The 17339-nt window shown below is 44.9% G+C and overlaps 1 protein-coding gene across 1 annotated transcript in view; it reads right to left on the bottom strand.

The window, feature by feature from the left end:
* Positions 1–17339, bottom strand: part of ATM (ATM serine/threonine kinase) — a 1424234-nt gene that overhangs the window by 442795 nt on the left and 964100 nt on the right. Inside the window, exon 40 of the mRNA XM_078657051.1 lies at positions 11682–11799. Within this exon, the coding sequence (XP_078513177.1) occupies positions 11682–11799 (118 nt within the window). The remainder of the gene's footprint in view (positions 1–11681; positions 11800–17339) is intronic.

Here is a 17339-nt window from a genome sequence, read left to right as displayed (position 1 = left end):
TAGAACGGTGTGTCCAACTTTGGTGCTTTGGCGAAGTATCTGGTACGAAGAATTTGCCTAAAACTCTCGTGGCAAAGAAACATGTTGGCATTCGGTAATGGTATGCATGAATAGCAACCTGCCTAGTTTTAACTTGATAGGTTACACTTAGTGAATAATAAAGTGATTGCAATAAGAGTGTACCTGTCAATTTTAACCATTTTTGGTCACAACGTGGAGTGTGATTCTCTGTCACTTCACTGCACCTAAATCCTTTTGCTTTATTTTGCTTTGGACACCGGTTTCTTTTGGACAAAATGACCACCGATGATGAGAAAAATGGGCATATCTGGTGAGTACCTACAAGTTACCCTGTTTGTGGTTTGCCCGTGAGGGGTCATTTTGTCCTCACACATTTTTTCACAATATTTGTGTTTGGTACTGAATGTATTTGGAACTTGTGGAACATAACTTCAGTTACCTCCTGGTTCTTCTAGACTGTCTTTTGGAAAAGGGTTTTTTAAGAAAGGCAAGAAAACGTGTTGCATACTACCCCCTAAAAAATAAAAAAGAGGAGTAATTGTTATGTAGAAAACTACAGTAACATGCACATGGTTTGAAGTATAGAATTATTAAATTGCCTTAGAGACCGGGTCATGTTATATAGATGCTTTGATGGAGCAGACTTCACAGAGGCAGGCGTTGGGAACAGTTCAATAGCCGGTTCCTTCAAACCAGGCACCAAAGGAAGTAACGGACGTGAGAGGTGTTTCCGTTGGAGCGTCTCGAAGATGACCGAGGTGGATGGGGTGGGCACAGCCAGTGCGATCCCCAGTTTCGCCACTCCCCTCAACAGCACGTCCTGAAATGTGGCAATTTCATCCACTGGGGAAACCCTCGTAGGTGGAGAGTCCGACAACGTGTGTGAGTACCTCTTGCCACTAGAGGAATCTGTGTTCCTTGTATACCTGGATAGCAGCCTCTCTCTGCGACAACGATGTCGTGATCTAGTAGAAGATCTGTGCCTGCTGCGAGAGCGGTGCCTCGTCCGAGATCGTGGCCTTCGGGGTACAGCCGGGATCACCGGCACAGGCGGTTGAAGATGAAGAGGTGGCGGAGCCAGAGTCAGAGGCTTTGTCGGAGGCGGTGGTGGTGAAAGGAGGTGGAGGAGGAGGAGGAGGAAGATGAGGCGGAGGAGGAGGCGGCGGCGTTGGTGTTCTCGGCCGCGAAGGCGAGTGCCGATGAACCTCAGCCAATTCTGGAGACCAAGATGGTGAGTAGGTTCTGGAGTATTCCGAATCCGATGTCCGAATCACTCCCGTCTTCTTGCGAGCAGGCCTCTAAGAGGGTGCTCTGGAGGTAGAATCCTCCGAAGACGAGCGCCGATGTCGCCGTGACCGAGGACTATCCGATGTGGAAATGCTGACCACCGAGGGCGACCGGCTACTTGAGGACGACCTCCTTCTAGATGTGGACCTCCTCAACGTCGATTTTCTCCTTGACGTCGATCTTCTCCTCGACGTCGATCTTCTCCTCGACGTCGATCTCCTCCTCGATGTCGATCTTCTCCTCGACGTCGATTTTCTCCTTGACGTCAATCTTCTCCTCGATGTCGACGATCTCCTTCTCGACGCCGACGTGCGCGTCGACGGCGAACGGCAGTGTCGCCTCGACGGCGAGCGCAGATAACTTCGGGACTCAGATCGACACCGATGATGTGATGTCATCTGCGAAGTCCTCGACATCGACCTCGTCCGAGGACTCGACGTCTTTCCCCTCGACACTGAGCGTTGACGTTGCTTTGACCCAGAGCCATGGGTCGACGGGGAACATATCGTCGTCATACCTTTCAACGTCGTGGCCATCGACGTCGACCGAGACCTGTGCCGTTTCTGGGCCTTCTTGTGACTGGGGAGCCCCCCAGATGCCGATGCACGGGCAGAGGACGAAGAAAGAGTCCTTCCATGCCCAGAGGTCCCACCAGTCTCCTGATGTCTTCTCTGCTCCTGGCCTTGAAGACGGATCTTCTCCCTGTCACGCAGGGTCCACCTGTAGAAAGATTTGCAGATGGAACAGGAGTCAGGTACATGCGAGGATGGAAGACAGTATGCAAACCCTGTGTGAGTCTGATTTGGCCTTCTTCCTGCCACACTCAGGGCACTTGTCAAATAAAGCTGGCATTTTAACAAGAATTAGGTGGCCTAGCTGTCCAAAAAGACAGCAAATGGAAGATAAAGACCTCAGACGTCGAGTGAAACACTAAAACTTTACAAAAAGCTCCAAAAATTAAAGAAATACCTATTAAGGTAGAGCTCAATGCTCCAGGGTCCTGCTAGCAGGAGCCGGAAAAAAGAACTGGAAGTAACTTGCCCTTGACTGTGCATCATGGGATACCGAGGGTCTCTGGAGGGTTCCTTAAAGGCACGGTATCCCTTTTCCAGACACATAATGACAGCCTACGGGGATTGTCTGTCCAACCCTTCCTCTCTATCATGACAAAGGATTTTTGTAAAGGGGAGTTTCTCTATGTGTGAAACTTAGCAAAATTTGTAAATGTATTATTTGGCCATCCTTTTTTCACTTCAGGATGAAGTGTTGGCCAGTGTACCCTTGTTAATCTCAGGCTGCATTATTTGTCATTGATTTTCTCTTAAATGTCTATGCAGGTCTGCAGAGGAGGACAACCTAAGAGACTATTTCGATTTCTCCACGGTCCACACACATGGGCGGGACTATTCAAAGATTATGACTATACACAGAGATCCTCTACTACAGATCCTAAGGTTGCTGAGCCTGGGTCAGCCCATTTGCTGGTGGTCTCCCAGCGCTTCAGAGCCTTCCTACTGGGGCTGGCTCATGATGTGCCTTCAGCAGGACATTTGCAGCAGGACAAGACCTTTGAGAGGCTTGTCACACACTTGTATTGGCTCCAAATGTGCAAGAGTTCAGACACTCATTGCAGGACCTACCAGGCAAGTGGAAAGAGTGGGAAGAAGCAGAAGGCTCCTCTCCAGCCATTCCCTGTGGTCGGCACCCCCTTTGAATGGGTGGGTATTGACATTGTGGGACCACTGGACCCCAAGACAGCCATGGTTTATCCTGGTCTTGGTGGACCAAGCCACCCGGTACCCGGAAGCCATACCTCTGAGGACAGTGACGTCCCCAGTGGTGAGACGGGCACTGATGGGAATTTTCTCCCGAGTGGGGTTCTCTATAGAGGTAGTGTCTGACCGAGGTACCAACTTCATTTCCAAGTATATGAAGTCCCTGTGGCAGGAGTGTGGGGTAACTTCTAAGTTCACCACTCCTTACCACCCTCAATGCAATGGGTTGGTTGAGCGATTCAACCGAACCCTAAAAGGCATGATTATGGGTCTTGAAGAACCTATTAGGCATAAGTGGGACGTCCTCTTACCATGTCTGCTCTTTGCATACCGTGAGGTGCAACAGAAATCTCTAGGGTTCAGCCCCTTTGAGCTTCTCTATGTCACCAAGTGAGAGGACCTCTGAGTCTGGTCAAGGATGGCTGGGAGCAATCTCCCAGGAAACCTGCTCAGGATGTATATAGCTACATGGTGGCCTTCAGGAACCAGACTAGGCGTTTCAGGCAACTCGCTGAGGCAAATCTGGAAGCCAGCCACGAGGAGATGAAGCGGTGGTCGACTAGAATGCCACTCTGGTAGAGCTTCAGCCCGGTCAGAAAGTGTGGGTCATGGCCCCAGTGGAGCCCTGCGCGCTCCAGGATAAGTTGACCAGACCATTTGAGGTGGTGGAGCACAAAAGTCCTGTTACCTACTTGGTGGACTTGCGGTCTCCCAGGAACCCCTTGCGGGTCCTGCATGTCAAACGCCTGAAGCCCCACTTGGAGAGGTCCAAAGTGGGCATGCTCTTAGCGACAGATGCTAGAATGGAGGAGGAGACTGAGCCTCTTCCTGACCTCATGTCTGCGACAGAACGAGATGGGTCAGTGGATGGTGTGAACCTCTGTTCCACCCTGACCCCGGAGCAACAGAATGACTGCCACCAGTTCCTGGGACAGTTTTCTGATCTGTTCTCCTTGGCTCCCAGTGTCACAGAATGATGCATTCATGATGTGGACACTGGGGACAGTCCTCCTGTGAAGCACAAAACTTACAGGGTGAGAGCTTGCGTCAAGGAGGAGGTCTCCAAGATGCTTGCGTTAGGGGTGATTGAGTCCTCTAACAGTCCTTGGGCCAGCCCCATGGTCTTGGTCCCAAAGGCTGCTGCACGGGGTGCCACGCCAGAACTCCGGTTCTGAGTGGACTACAGAGGGCTCTATTCAGTCACGAGGACTGGCACACACCCATCCCCAGAGCTGATGAGTTCATCGATCAGTTACGGGCTGCCCAGTACTGCAGCACTTGTGATCGAACGTCTGGGTACTGGCAGATCACCTTGACTGATGTGGCAAGAGAGAGGTCAGCATCTCCACACCAAATGGGCGCTATCAGTTTCAGGTTATGCCCTTTGGGATGAAGAATGCCCCTGCCACCTTTCAGAGGTTGGTCAACCAGGTGTTGGCTGGACTGGAAGAGTTCAGTGCCGTCTACCTGGATGACATTGCAGTGTTCAGCACCAGTTGGGAAGAACATCTGCGCCCCCTCTGGAAAGTGTTGATGGCGCTGCGGAGGGCAGGCCTCACGATCAAGGCGAGTAAGTTCCAGATTGGGCAGGGTTCCGTGGTGTACTTGGGACACCAGATTAGGAGTGGACAGGTGGCCCCCCTACAGCCCAACATTGAAACCATCCTGGCTTGGGAGCCCCGAAGACCCAGACAGAGGTGAGGGCATTTTTAGGACTCACTGGGTATTACAGGAGGTTTGTCAAGGGGTACGGCAGCATTGTTGCCCCCTTCACAGAGCTGAATTCACGGTAGCAGCCCAAGAAAGTGATTTGGACTGACCTGTCAGAAAGCTTTTGAGGCCCTGAAAACTGCCGGCGCCCATGCTCCTGGCACCCAACTAATCAAAAGATTTTATCGCTCAGACAGACGCTTCAGAGCATGGTATGGGGGCTGTTTCGTCACAGATAAATGAGGAGGGCCTAGATCAACCCTTGACCTTCATCAGTAGGAGGTTACTTCCACAGGAACAGAGGTGGAGTGCGATTGAGTGGCGGGCATTTGCTGTGGTCTGGGCACTGAAGAAGTTGAGACCATACCTGTTTAGGACTCACTTCCGGGTTCAGACAGACCACAGGCCCCTCAGATGATAGATGCAGATGAGGGGTGAGAATCCAAAGCTGTTGAGGTGGTCCATTTCCCTACAGGTGATGGATTTCACGGTGAAACACCGCTCTGGTACAGAACACGCCAATGCTGATGGTCTGTACAGATTTTTTAACCTTAGTGATGGGAACTCCCAGGAGGTAGGGTTGTTTTCCCCACATTTCAGCTGAAGGGGACACATGTTAGATCTGGCACTGTTGGTGAGGGTTTTCCTTCCATTTTTTGATGTTGCTGCATGTGTTTTTGCTGGTTATAGATGCTTTGGGCACTGTGCCACTGCTATTCAGTGCCACACTGCAAGTGTTCCGTATTGTACATTGATGTATGGATTAGTGATTCCATGATTGGTTGGTTTGGTTTACTTGTCAGACCCTAGTACAGTGCACGGGGCTTGTAAACCAAATGCTGCTGGTGGGCTTGCAGCACTGGTTGTGCCACCCACAGAAGTAGCCTGTGCTCCAGGACTGACCAGAACTGGTTTGGACCAGGCAAAGGCCTCTCTGCCTTGAGAGAACAAAGGGAGTAGGTGTATTCAAGGGGGGGACCCAGACCCCAGAACTCTAGATCACTATTGGGAAACAAGAAGAACCTTTGCTGAGGAGAGGAACCAGAGAAACTGAGGAGGAGACTATCCCTAAGCTGAGTGCTGTTTGGGGGATTGGCCTGCAGTGGTTGCTTGACTGCCAAAGAAAGGAGAAAGGACTTGGTGCTACTTTCAAATCAACTTGTAAAGGATCTCCAAGGGTTTGAGCTAGAGCTTGCCTCCTGCTGAAGTCTCAGGGACAACAGACTTCACCAACCAGCTCCCCTGCCTTCCCTTGCTCGGAATTGAAGTGCCTCCTGTTGAGCTGGGCCTTCTGAGAGACTGTGTGTTGCTGGGAGCTGGAAGTGTGACTCAAGACAAAAGCGTGAATTTTTTTTATTGCACCTTACCTACCCAGTCCTGAATTGGTTTATGGGTTACACTCCTGTGAAGTTTACATCAAGACAAAAGCGTGTCGCTGCCGCAGCCGTTGTCATCGCATCACCAGAGAAGTGGGTCGCTGTCGCATCACCGGAGAAGCGTGTCGCAGGGCCTGTCGTGGCTCAGAAGAATCGTGGAGTCGCAGCACAACCGTTGGGCGTGCACGCATCGTTGTCGCATCAAGAAGACAATGCCATTTTGTTTCATTACACCGGATCTTCATCGCATCATAGCGCTGCTGGTCGCATCGCCACAGAAGCGCAGTAAGAATCCGACGCCTCACCTCCCCACGCGGAGAAGAACCGACTCATCCCCTAAGCAGCAGTAGGGACCCGACGCATCACCATTCTTGCGTGTAAGGAACCGATGCATCACCTTCCCTGCAACACTTTAGTTGAATAGCGTTACGCATCCAAAGGTACATTGAACTCAAAGTGTCGCATTTTACATTTAGAGAACTAAGCTATTTATACAATTTGTAAGTACAGTATTGTGGATTTTTGTTGTCTGTGGTCTTGTGTTAAATCTATATAAAAATACTTATTTTTACACTACAATTTGTGTGGTATCCATCTGTAGTGTTGTCACTGGGTTACTGTATGTGTTCACAAATGCTTTACACACTGCCTCTGAGATAAGCATGTCTGCTTGTGCCGAGCTACCAAGGGGGTCAGCAGGGGTTATTTTAGGAGTGTACCCCCTTACCCTGGCTAGACGCAAGGGTCCCTATGTGGTCAAAAGTACCTACCTCTGCCAACTAGAGACCCCCAAATCTAACAGGACCAAGTTAGTTTGCTCCACAGGAATGGAGAGGAGGGTGGGTTTGTGAGGAATCTGTGGCTAGATAGAATATACACCAAAAAGAGTGCTATAGAAGGAAAGCAACTTGTTCTACTGATGGATACTTCTAGCCACAGGTTCCTCACCTTGTGAATAGATAACAAAACAGAACGTGCAGCAGGTTGTGGGTTTGTGGAATGGGTCAGACCAGAAAATTCAGTCAGTATTACTTCATGAAGTGTGAACTGACCTCCACGTTGCAGCCTAGCAAATGTCCAAAACAGGTACTCGGCACACCAACTCAATGGTAACAACGTTTTCTCTGATGGAATGAGCTCACAGGCTTTCCAGAGGCTATTTCCTGGCTAGGCCATAGCAGATTTTTTTTTACAAACAACAACCCATCTGGAGATGGCTCGTTTGTGCAATGCTGTTCCCCTCTTTGTCCCAGAGAACTCAACAAAGAACTGATGGTCCATCCAATGTTTCTTGGTACAATAAATGTAAACGGTCAGAACTCTCTTCAGGTCTGGACAATAGGCTCTCTTCGGCCTTAGATGGATGAGTTGGGGTGAAGAACACTGGCAGCATAATAGACTGCCCAGTGTAGAAAGTTGTTACAACTGTTGGAAGATCGCAGCTTTAGTCCTTAGCACTGGTTTCTCTAAAAACATGTGGTGTACGGTTACCGGACAGAAAGCGCTTATACCACACTCATGTGATGAGCTGATACGATCGTTATAAGGAACACTGTCTTCAATTGCCTCTAGTTTGAATGAGGTGCACATCAGGAATGTTAGAGCCAGACGAAGGCCCCACTTGGACCTGACAAAGGGTTTTGGTGAGAACATATGGGTCACCTGTTTTAGAATACAGTGATACAAACAAAGATGGCTAATCAGCCAATCATAAAAAGGCCGATAAGGCTGAAAGATATCCTTTAACTGTTGCCAGAGCAAGGCCTGCTAGGCTAAAGATAGGAAGAACATCAGACAATTGGTCTTCTGAGGGTTGGATATCCTGAGAAGTACACCAACGAAACATCTCCCATATTCCTGCATATATGGTTTTAGGGGCAAGACAACTGGCTGCCAAAATGACATTCAATATTTTGAGAAGGAGATCATAGGCTGCCAACTGTTGGTCATTTAATTTACAAGCAAGGAGGTCTGAATTGTGCTGTCTCAGTGTAGGACCCTGCCTCGCTGTTGGGACAGGGGGTCCTCCTGAAGAGGCAGCTGGATCAGATGACAGAGGCTCAAGGCCAGAAGTTCCTGGTACCACCCTCTCCTTGCCCTATCTGGCACCACGAGGATGACTTGTGGCAAGTAGTTCTTATCTTTTTCATAACTTTGTGCAGGAGAGGTAGAGGAAAGAAGGCATACAGGAGCCCTGAGCTCCAGTCGAATCAAAAGGCATCTTCCAGCAAGAACTGCCAGGGAGCTCCAACTGGCAACATTTTTAAAACTGCACGTTCTATTTGGTGGCAAAAAGATCGAGATAGGTTTCTCTACATTGATGGGAGATGCCCTCGGCTACCTCAAAGTGTAGCTGCATTTGTGATTAGTTAGGAAAAGCCAGCTGATTTTCTCCACCCTGGTGTTCAAATAACCTACTAGGTGCTACACAACCAGGGAGTTGCTCAGCCGACTCAGTCAGTTCAAGCGGTACAGAGCCCCTTGGCCCAGGACCTACGATCACACTGCGCCCTGCTTGTTACTGTACCACATGGCAGTGCTGCTGCCTGTGCTAGCCTGCAACCATTCTTCATTTATAGATAGGAGGAATGCCTTTAGTGGTAAGCGAATCCCTCACAAGTCCAACAGATTGATGTGGAGGTGGATTTTTGCCAGACACCAGAGGCTTATGCTCTCCAGCTTTCCCAGATGACCTCCTCAACCCGGTTATGATCCATTCTTCACAATCGGTAGCTCTGGGTGAGGCAGAGAGAAGGAGCTGGCACTGGTCCAGTTGCAGTCTTTTAGCCACCCACTACAGGTATTTTGCAACCTCCTCCGACACATGGTTGAAATCTGAAATATTTCCTTGATGCTGAGCCAACTGAGACTTCAGAAACCACTGCAGAGCCTCAATGTGACACCTGGTGTGGTCCACTAACAAGATGCAGGAGGCCAAGAAGCCTCAGAGCTGCTCTCACTGAGATCCAGGTTAGAGGTTGAACATCAGGATTATAGCCCACTCATTGAGGTGGAAAATGCTTGAAACAGCACAGTATCCTGGATAGCTCCAATGAAGGGGAGACTCTGTGAAGGAGTCAGGTGTGAATTTGGCCCATTGATGTAGAATCTGAGAGATGTCAATGGGATTGCCAGAGTGAGCATCTTGAACTTTTTCTTTGCGAGTATAATGTTCAGAGGGTGAAGTTCTAAAATAGGATCTCTGTCCTTTTTTGGCACCAGGAAGTTACAGGAGTAGCAGCCAATCCTGGCCTCTGATACCTTCTACCTAGCTCCCTTGGTCAAGAGACACTGGGCTTCCTTCATCTGAATGGACAAGTGGTCCTCAGCAAGCCGTTGTGGGAAAGATGGTATTTTTGGAGGGCTGGACAGGAAGGGTAAGGCTTAACCATACTGGACAATTTGAAGCACTCATCTGTCCAATATGATGCTTTCCTACCAGTGGAGTCAACAGCTTATCTGGCCTTCAACCGGTTGGCAGAATGTAACTGAGGACAAACTAAAGGCATTTTTCTGCAGCTGGAGGGGAGGAGGATTAGGTAGTTTGTTTTCCTCGAGGGCCTAGACACTGTTGGCTGGATTCCCAACCTCTACCTCAAAAGGCTTGGGAGGTCTGTTTTAGAGAGAGGGTCTAGCACTGACAATGCTGGATGCCTCTTCTAAAGCCTCGAAAGTGGTGATATTGCCGAGAGACTCCTCCATGCTAACTAGTTACGCGACCCCCAGCGCACATCATTACCAGTGACGTTATCAATATTCTATACATTAGTATCTTGGAATTGATTATTTGTGACTTTTGATTACTCTGTATATTACCAGCAATCATGTTGTCTTTTTTTACCCCCTATTAATAATGTATTAATTTTTACAGATATTGATCAATTGGAAAATACTGTTTAACCTGAAATATATGGTACAGATGGAATATTGTGTATATAGAATGTACAAGTTTTATCCATGATTATCACATAAATCTATATTTTTGATAAAAGGAAAAAAAAGAGAAAACAATAATCCACAATAAAAATAATATGTCTCAAACAGTTTGATTGATACATTGTATATTTAGAAGTGTTAACACATAGATTCCTGCAATAGAGTCTACTCTTAACCCGGTTAATTTGTGTGTTTTCTAAACAAGGAAACTGCAGTATAGACAGTGTGAGGTTTAGAGAGCACTCTGTGCTTTCTTTCAAGCGCTCTAGTGCAGTGTCTGCCTTGTCTCTAAAGAGACAAATACTCTCAAATGACATATACATCAGTGACGCCGGGACATCATTTGAAAAGCCCGTTAATTGTACCAAAGCATGGCATTGAAGCACCATACTGGTACAAACTGCCCTACGCAGACAGTAGTGTCCAGGCCTGATCCCATGACGTACTTCACTGCATCCTGACCATACTGAATTATTTGTTGGAGGTTGGAGCAAAGGTCAATCGGGACTGTGGGCAAGATATCACTTTCCATGTCCCACAATGCGTGCAAGTAACATCCCAGGAGACAACTCAAATTTTGGGACCTGAAGGCAAGCCTAGCAGAGGAGAACATATACTTCTTGAACGCGTTTTGAGTCTCTGGTTAGGTGGAAATGCATTTGGGTTAAGTGTATTCGTGGAGGCTTAAACCACTGGCTCTATGGTGCTAGCGAAGTAAAGTGTGGTCCCCCCGAGCTGACCTGTGTTGTATGGCTATCAGTCTGTTTACAGGTACTTAAGATCCTGACTTTTCCCTGGTGTTCAAAATAGTGTCTGTAAGTGCCTCATTAAATGAGAGGAGTGGTCCTGAATAGGTCTGCCCTCGCTGCAGATTGCTGTGAAAGGAACTGAGACCTGAGGGTACCCTAACGTTCACATGACTTCTCCTGAAAAGTGTGGTAGGAAGAAGGGAAACTACGTTTCCACTTCTTGTGTTTTTTCTTCTTTGAACCTACTTGAGACTTTGGTGTTTAGTGGCAAATTAGAGACAGAGAATTCATCCTCGACTTCAACCAGGCCTTTTGAACCTTTCTGCGGTACTTGGCCACAGTTAGGCCTTGTGGTCCCAGATAGCCTTCGGGTTCATCTGAGCACTATTGCTGCAAGGCTTGAGACATGTGAAGAGCCCAGACAGAGAGAGACTTTCTGAGGGCTTGCCATTGATATCTGTTTGTGGCAATCCTTGCAGGGTTTAAAACTAGTCATTTTAGCAGGAGACATGACCTTGCACAATGGAAAATGTTTTGGGAAATCTTTTCTCTCAGGTGATGGAGCGAGCTCTAGATCCGTATTGGAAGGCGTGGAAAGAAAGGAACTGGCCTTGATGCACAGAGCTAGCGCTTATATTGTGCTCTTGACGTGGAACCACACAGTACCACCTAGTAGTCTGCGTAACTGCAGAGAAAAATCTCCAGATACAGTCTGGTGTCACGGGGTACTGATAAGGTGAGGTATATGCAGGTAGATGTATCCATCCGATACAGGCACGGTTTAGGATTTACAGAAAGTGGGAACTATATCAGGTTTTGCATTTTACCTGTAGGTTTATTCCCGTTTCTTGTAGACTTTTCTCACTCAAGTTGGTAATTGCAAGGCCCATACTTTGACTTTCTTCTTCAAACATTAGAGCACGGCTTGCTCTGGTTGCAGATTGCCTAAAGATCGCAACATAAACAAGTGAAGCACAGTGTTACGGAGATTTTCAATACAACACTCATTTGGAGATACATACACTGCTTTCGTAAAAGGAACCTACAATCTATACTATACATACATATGTTCATTATTCACAGATCAGGTAACATACATGTTTGCAAAAAGATTCTGGAGCAACCTTTGTTCAAATTCTAAGACATGTTACCCTGCAGTATGAAAGATCTTTTTCAACAGCCAACATTTTGAGATTAAATATGCAACTGGTTAGTCACACTACTCTGCTATTAGGTACTTCTGCCTATTCCTTCACAACCAGGGACCCGATTAAGAGTTGGGCAGAATGCCATACATAATTTCCTGGTGGCTACAGTTATCATTAGCGGCTGATATCCCTGCATGGATTTCTGCCTACTGTGAGCTAGACCCCTGGGAGTAGGACATAACTGTGTAGCACAGTATTATTGTGAGGAATTCTGCCTTGTGATGCCTATTTTAAAGGGTTTAGCGCTACTATTTACCACTTGCTTTGAGCAGGTGCTAAAAGGGATCATTGGTGGAGGGAAAGGAATAGTAGTTCTGGCATGGGGTGAATGAAATGCTACTCCAATAACATAGGATACATTCAGGGCACAGTGGCAGACGAGCATTGGTTGCTGCTGCAGCCAAAGCCTCATGTGAAGGTGCTGGCTAGAATTACTTATAGATTTCTGTATTAAGGGATATTTTTCCATATAACTTAACTAGCTGAGAAAAGAAATGAGAGTGTAGCTACAATATGATAAAGACATTAGAAAATACAATCACTTCACAAAGAGTAAAGACAATCTGAATGGAAAATAAGGAATTCTTGTCAGAAAATAATGTCAATACATCTCTAGTACCTCAAGACGTCGAGTGCGGTTGGTTAGACCAGGAAAAAAAACGTTTTTAGAGATTTGTGACCGATATTTCTAGTCATTTTAGATTAAGTGACTATATCTAAACAATTAGAGAATGTTTTTAAAACTGAAAATTCAGCAATTTACAAACCTTTTTGGGCAACAAAGCCTTTTATTTCCTATATACGTGCATATGTATATAGGAAATAAAAGGCTTTGTTTTTTTTTTAAAAGATCTTGTGTATATATATATATTCACTGAAAAAACCATAGGTTATAGACCATATATAGTTAGGAATTAGCATTTACAAAACCTTGAAAATTCACTGAAAAAACCATAGGTTATACACCATATATAGTTAGGAATTAGCATTTAAAAAACCTTATTTTACTCACACAAAACCAATGAAATTCCATATATAGTTAGTTGTACTAACTATATATCACGCACCCGCAATCCACTGCTGATCATGTCACATATTACATCATTCATGACATGGTCAGTGACATCACTGATGACATCACTGATGACATCTCAACTGACATCACTGATGACATCACTGATGACATCTCAAATGACATCACTGATGACATCACTGATGACAACATCCAGTGACTGTATGTTTCTGTAAAGTTAAAATATGTCTTACATATTGAAGAATGAGTGGATGTAGAAGTGTCTGAACAAAGGATTTAGTAGGTGCATGACTGACTGTATGAGTGAGTGATTAAATGTGTCTCACTGAGTGCATGGGTTAGTGACTAAACTGTCTTAATTTGTGCATCATTATGTCTGTTGTTATGTAAACTGCTGCATGTGTTGATCAGTAGCTATATGATTAACTATATGGGTTATTGATTGGTTGCCCAAGTATTTGTATGGGAGACTGAGAGTGTGTATGGGTGGCTGGGAGGTGTATGACTCTCTGCATAGATGTATGGGTTCAAAAGTGCATGTGGAAACAGCTGTATGGGCGGTTGACTGTGTGCATGACTGTATTGGTGAGTGAATAGATATCTCAGTGCTACATGTCAAAGTAAGTACATATGTAAAATACAGTACATGTGAGAGTTGACATATATAAATAACTGTGCATAAGAGCCAGTGAATGTGTGAGTGGCTGTATGGATCATTGTGAACTTGTATCCAGGATTGTATAAGTGAGTAAATATGTTTTAGTATATGTTTGAATAAGTAAGGTGTGTTTAACTGTATAGTTAAGGAAATGGAGGTGTGATTGATTGTTTGCATGACTGACTAGGTGTGTGTGTAACTTCATGGATGAGTGACAATCTGTGAGTCTGTGTTTACACTGAGTGTATCTAAGGTTATATTAGAGTCTGAAGAGGTTCATCGTATTATCACATGAATGATGTCATCAGTGATGTGATCAGTAATGTCAAATGAGATGTCATCAGTGATGTCATCAGTGATGTCATTTGAGATGTCATCAGTGATGTCAGTTGAGATGTCATCAGTGATGTCATCAGTGATGTCATCAGTGATGTCACTGACCATGTCATGAATGATGTAATATGTGACATGATCAGCAGTGGATTGCGGGTGCGTGATATATAGTTAGTACAACTAACTATATATGGAATTTCATTGGTTTTGTGTGAGTAAAATAAGGTTTTTTAAATGCTAATTCCTAACTATATATGGTGTATAACCTATGGTTTTTTCAGTGAATTTTCAAGGTTTTGTAAATGCTAATTCCTAACTATATATGGTCTATAACCTATGGTTTTTTCAGTGAATTTCATTGGTTTTTTAAAAGCTAATATATATAGCTGTAAAATGTATTCTTCTTCTTTAAATCCAAAAATATATTTTATATGTTTATTAATAATTTTTTTTAAATATTTTTTTTGTTTCGCTCCCGGTCCGCGAACCGGGAAGCTTCCCGTTAGCTCAATTTGATTCCGCGACCCGGTCCGCGAACCAGTAAGAAATCAACATAGTGACGGTATCGCGTTGCCGCGTAATGCGTCTTATGACGTACTGCGTTAGCGCACCCGGAAGTGCCCCGGGGCGCGAAACGCAGCTCCCCGGAAGCGATCCGCGGCGCGAAAGCGCGACGTATCGCGTTGCCGCGAAATGCGTCTTGTGACGTATCGCGTTAGCGCACCCGGAAGTGTCCCGGGGCGCGGACCGAGGCGCGAAGGGGAGCGACCCGGAAGCTAACCGGGGAGCGTTCCGCAGCGCGTAACATGAGCGTGAGAGGTCATGTGACTTGTTAATAAAACTTTTCATTGGTTCATTTCACTTTTAGTTTCATAATGATGGAAGGCTAGGTCAGGTGACCTAAAAATAACACTTTTCATTGGTTGAGAAGTATTGTTTTTCCCAAATGATGAAAACCCCTCCTTCTTTCCTCACTCTGACTTTCATCATTGTGAGAGGAAGACCTATTTTGCTTGTTGGAAGACCTATTTTGCTTGTGTGAAAATGGCTTCATTGGTTGCTTCAGCTGGTGCACCCCCACCACCACCACCACCTCCTCTTGGGAAGAGAGGACCACCTCCCCAGGTCCTTACCAACACTGAGGAGGAAGAGGAAGAAATGGATGAGGAGGGAGAAGAACCACAATTTTTAGAAGAGTTGCCCCGGGTTTCCAGAAAGAAAGCCAGTTTCATCTGGCAGTTTTTTTCAATGCCTCGTGGCCAAAAAAAGGTCAACGCAAGGTATGTCACCTGCCTGATATGCAAGGAACAATTGTCCAGAGGGACGGACAAAAAATATAGCTTTGGAAATCACACAATGCACAGGCACATGACGAGGAAACATCCCCTAAATTACAGCCGGGCAGAATTAAGGGATATGCACGACAATCCAAGACCAACTCCTGTGGCCAGACCAACAATACCGGTTTCTCTAACACCAGAAGAGGCACGGGAAACTGTGCCAAATATTCAAGAAAATTTTGGGCACATGATTCACTTATGTATGCACTGTCATGCATTATTAGCTTGTGGCAACATGAGCATCAATGCACTCAACCTGGCATATGAACACCATGATTGCCCTAACCGCCCCCAGTAATTTTTTTTTGCTCCTGTTGAGCCATTTTCAACGCCTGTTTTTTGTTGTTTCCCCCCCCCCAAAAAAACCAAAAAAAATATAAAATCGTTCAAAAAATACAAAAAAAACCAAAAAATGTTCAAAAAAAAATAAATATATAAAACAACAAAAATATTGAAAAAAAAAGTTCTTTTCAGAACTACCTTCCCTTTCCAAAAAAATTGCTAGAATGTTTAGCACTCTGGCAAGCTCTATTTCTTTTGGTTCGCTTCCGGGTTAGCTTCCCAGTACGCGGACCGGGAGCTAACCAAAAAAATTAAAAAAAAAAAAAAAGTGTAAGTATAAGGAAAGGAAACAGAGAGTGATGTTAAAAGAAAGACAGCTATAGGGAGTAAAGAAGAGATACTGTTTAATAGATCTATTTACCGAAGAAAAGACAGAAGAGGGTATAATTGTGAAAAACAAAATACATAACGAAGTGAAAAAAAAAAAAAGAGTATAACATTAACAAAGAAGAGTTTCTTGGAGAATGTGAGTGAATGTTCAAAATAAGATTAAAACATGAGGAATAACAGAGAGAAAAAATAGAAAACAGAAAACAAAAAATAACAGAAAAAGATTAATTGAAACAGCAAAGAAATGTAATTAACATAGAGCCATATCATCAACATAGGCAATAAAAGTTTTGCAGCTTTTATTGGCAGAAATGTGTCGCTAAAGCTGCTTTTGTGGCAGAAAACTGCCACTAAAACCACTTTTGCACCAGTTTTCTGCCAATAAAAAGAGCAATAATTTTATTGGCTGTGTTCATAATATTCCCCTTAGTGTGCTTCAACTACACAGAGAAAGCATTATGAACAAGTAGTGATAGACTGATCAGTCAAAGACACTAAGAGTAATAGAGACGCAGTGAGTGAACAAGAGTGAGGAACTATGAGAAGAGAGGGACTGAGAAAAAGAGTGGAAGGAGTTGAGTAAGTAGGTAATAGAGAAAGGAATGAGGGAAGTAGCAAAGGCAGGAAACTGAGGGTTAAAGAAATGAAGCAGTGGAACTAATAGTAGTTAAATGTGATATAAATGTAACGAAAACAGTACAAAATATTTACCTTATAATTGTCGTTAAATTACTCACTTTTTGTTTTTATACTTTCAATCTGTGAAAGAGAGAACAAACATTTGAAAAATATTAAAACATGTATTTAAAAATTTGAAAAGACAAGGGAAAAGATTGAAGGACAAACAGTTTTTCAAAAACTTTGACACTTACAGAAGCTTCTGCTTCTCCAGGCCCCCTACACAGTCCTAAAGATATACATTTTAAACTAACAGTATCTTGATGCAGATGAAGTGAGGCCTATCTTAAAACATGGTGCATCTTTTGCATTGCTGTTGTTTCAGAAAAGTGTCGCAAGACACTAAAATTTTAAATAATTGCTTCAGGATGCCAATAAGATGTCTACTATCCAGAGGTTTGTTTCAGGTGAGGCCTACTCAGGGTTGCAGATGAAATTTCGAGTTGTTGAAGAGAATAGAGGACATAATACATGTGAAGGTCTACCAATGAAGTGAGTCATGTCCACTGCACTCTTCAACAAAGTCCAAACCTCCTATGTTTCCCTGGACAGACCTAAACTTG

The sequence above is a fragment of the Lissotriton helveticus genome, chromosome 8 (genome assembly GCF_964261635.1).
Source record: "Lissotriton helveticus chromosome 8, aLisHel1.1, whole genome shotgun sequence".
NCBI lineage: Eukaryota > Metazoa > Chordata > Amphibia > Caudata > Salamandridae > Lissotriton > Lissotriton helveticus.
The sequence above is the reverse complement of the archived record's forward strand: the minus strand, read 5'-3'. Positions and strand labels throughout refer to the sequence as shown.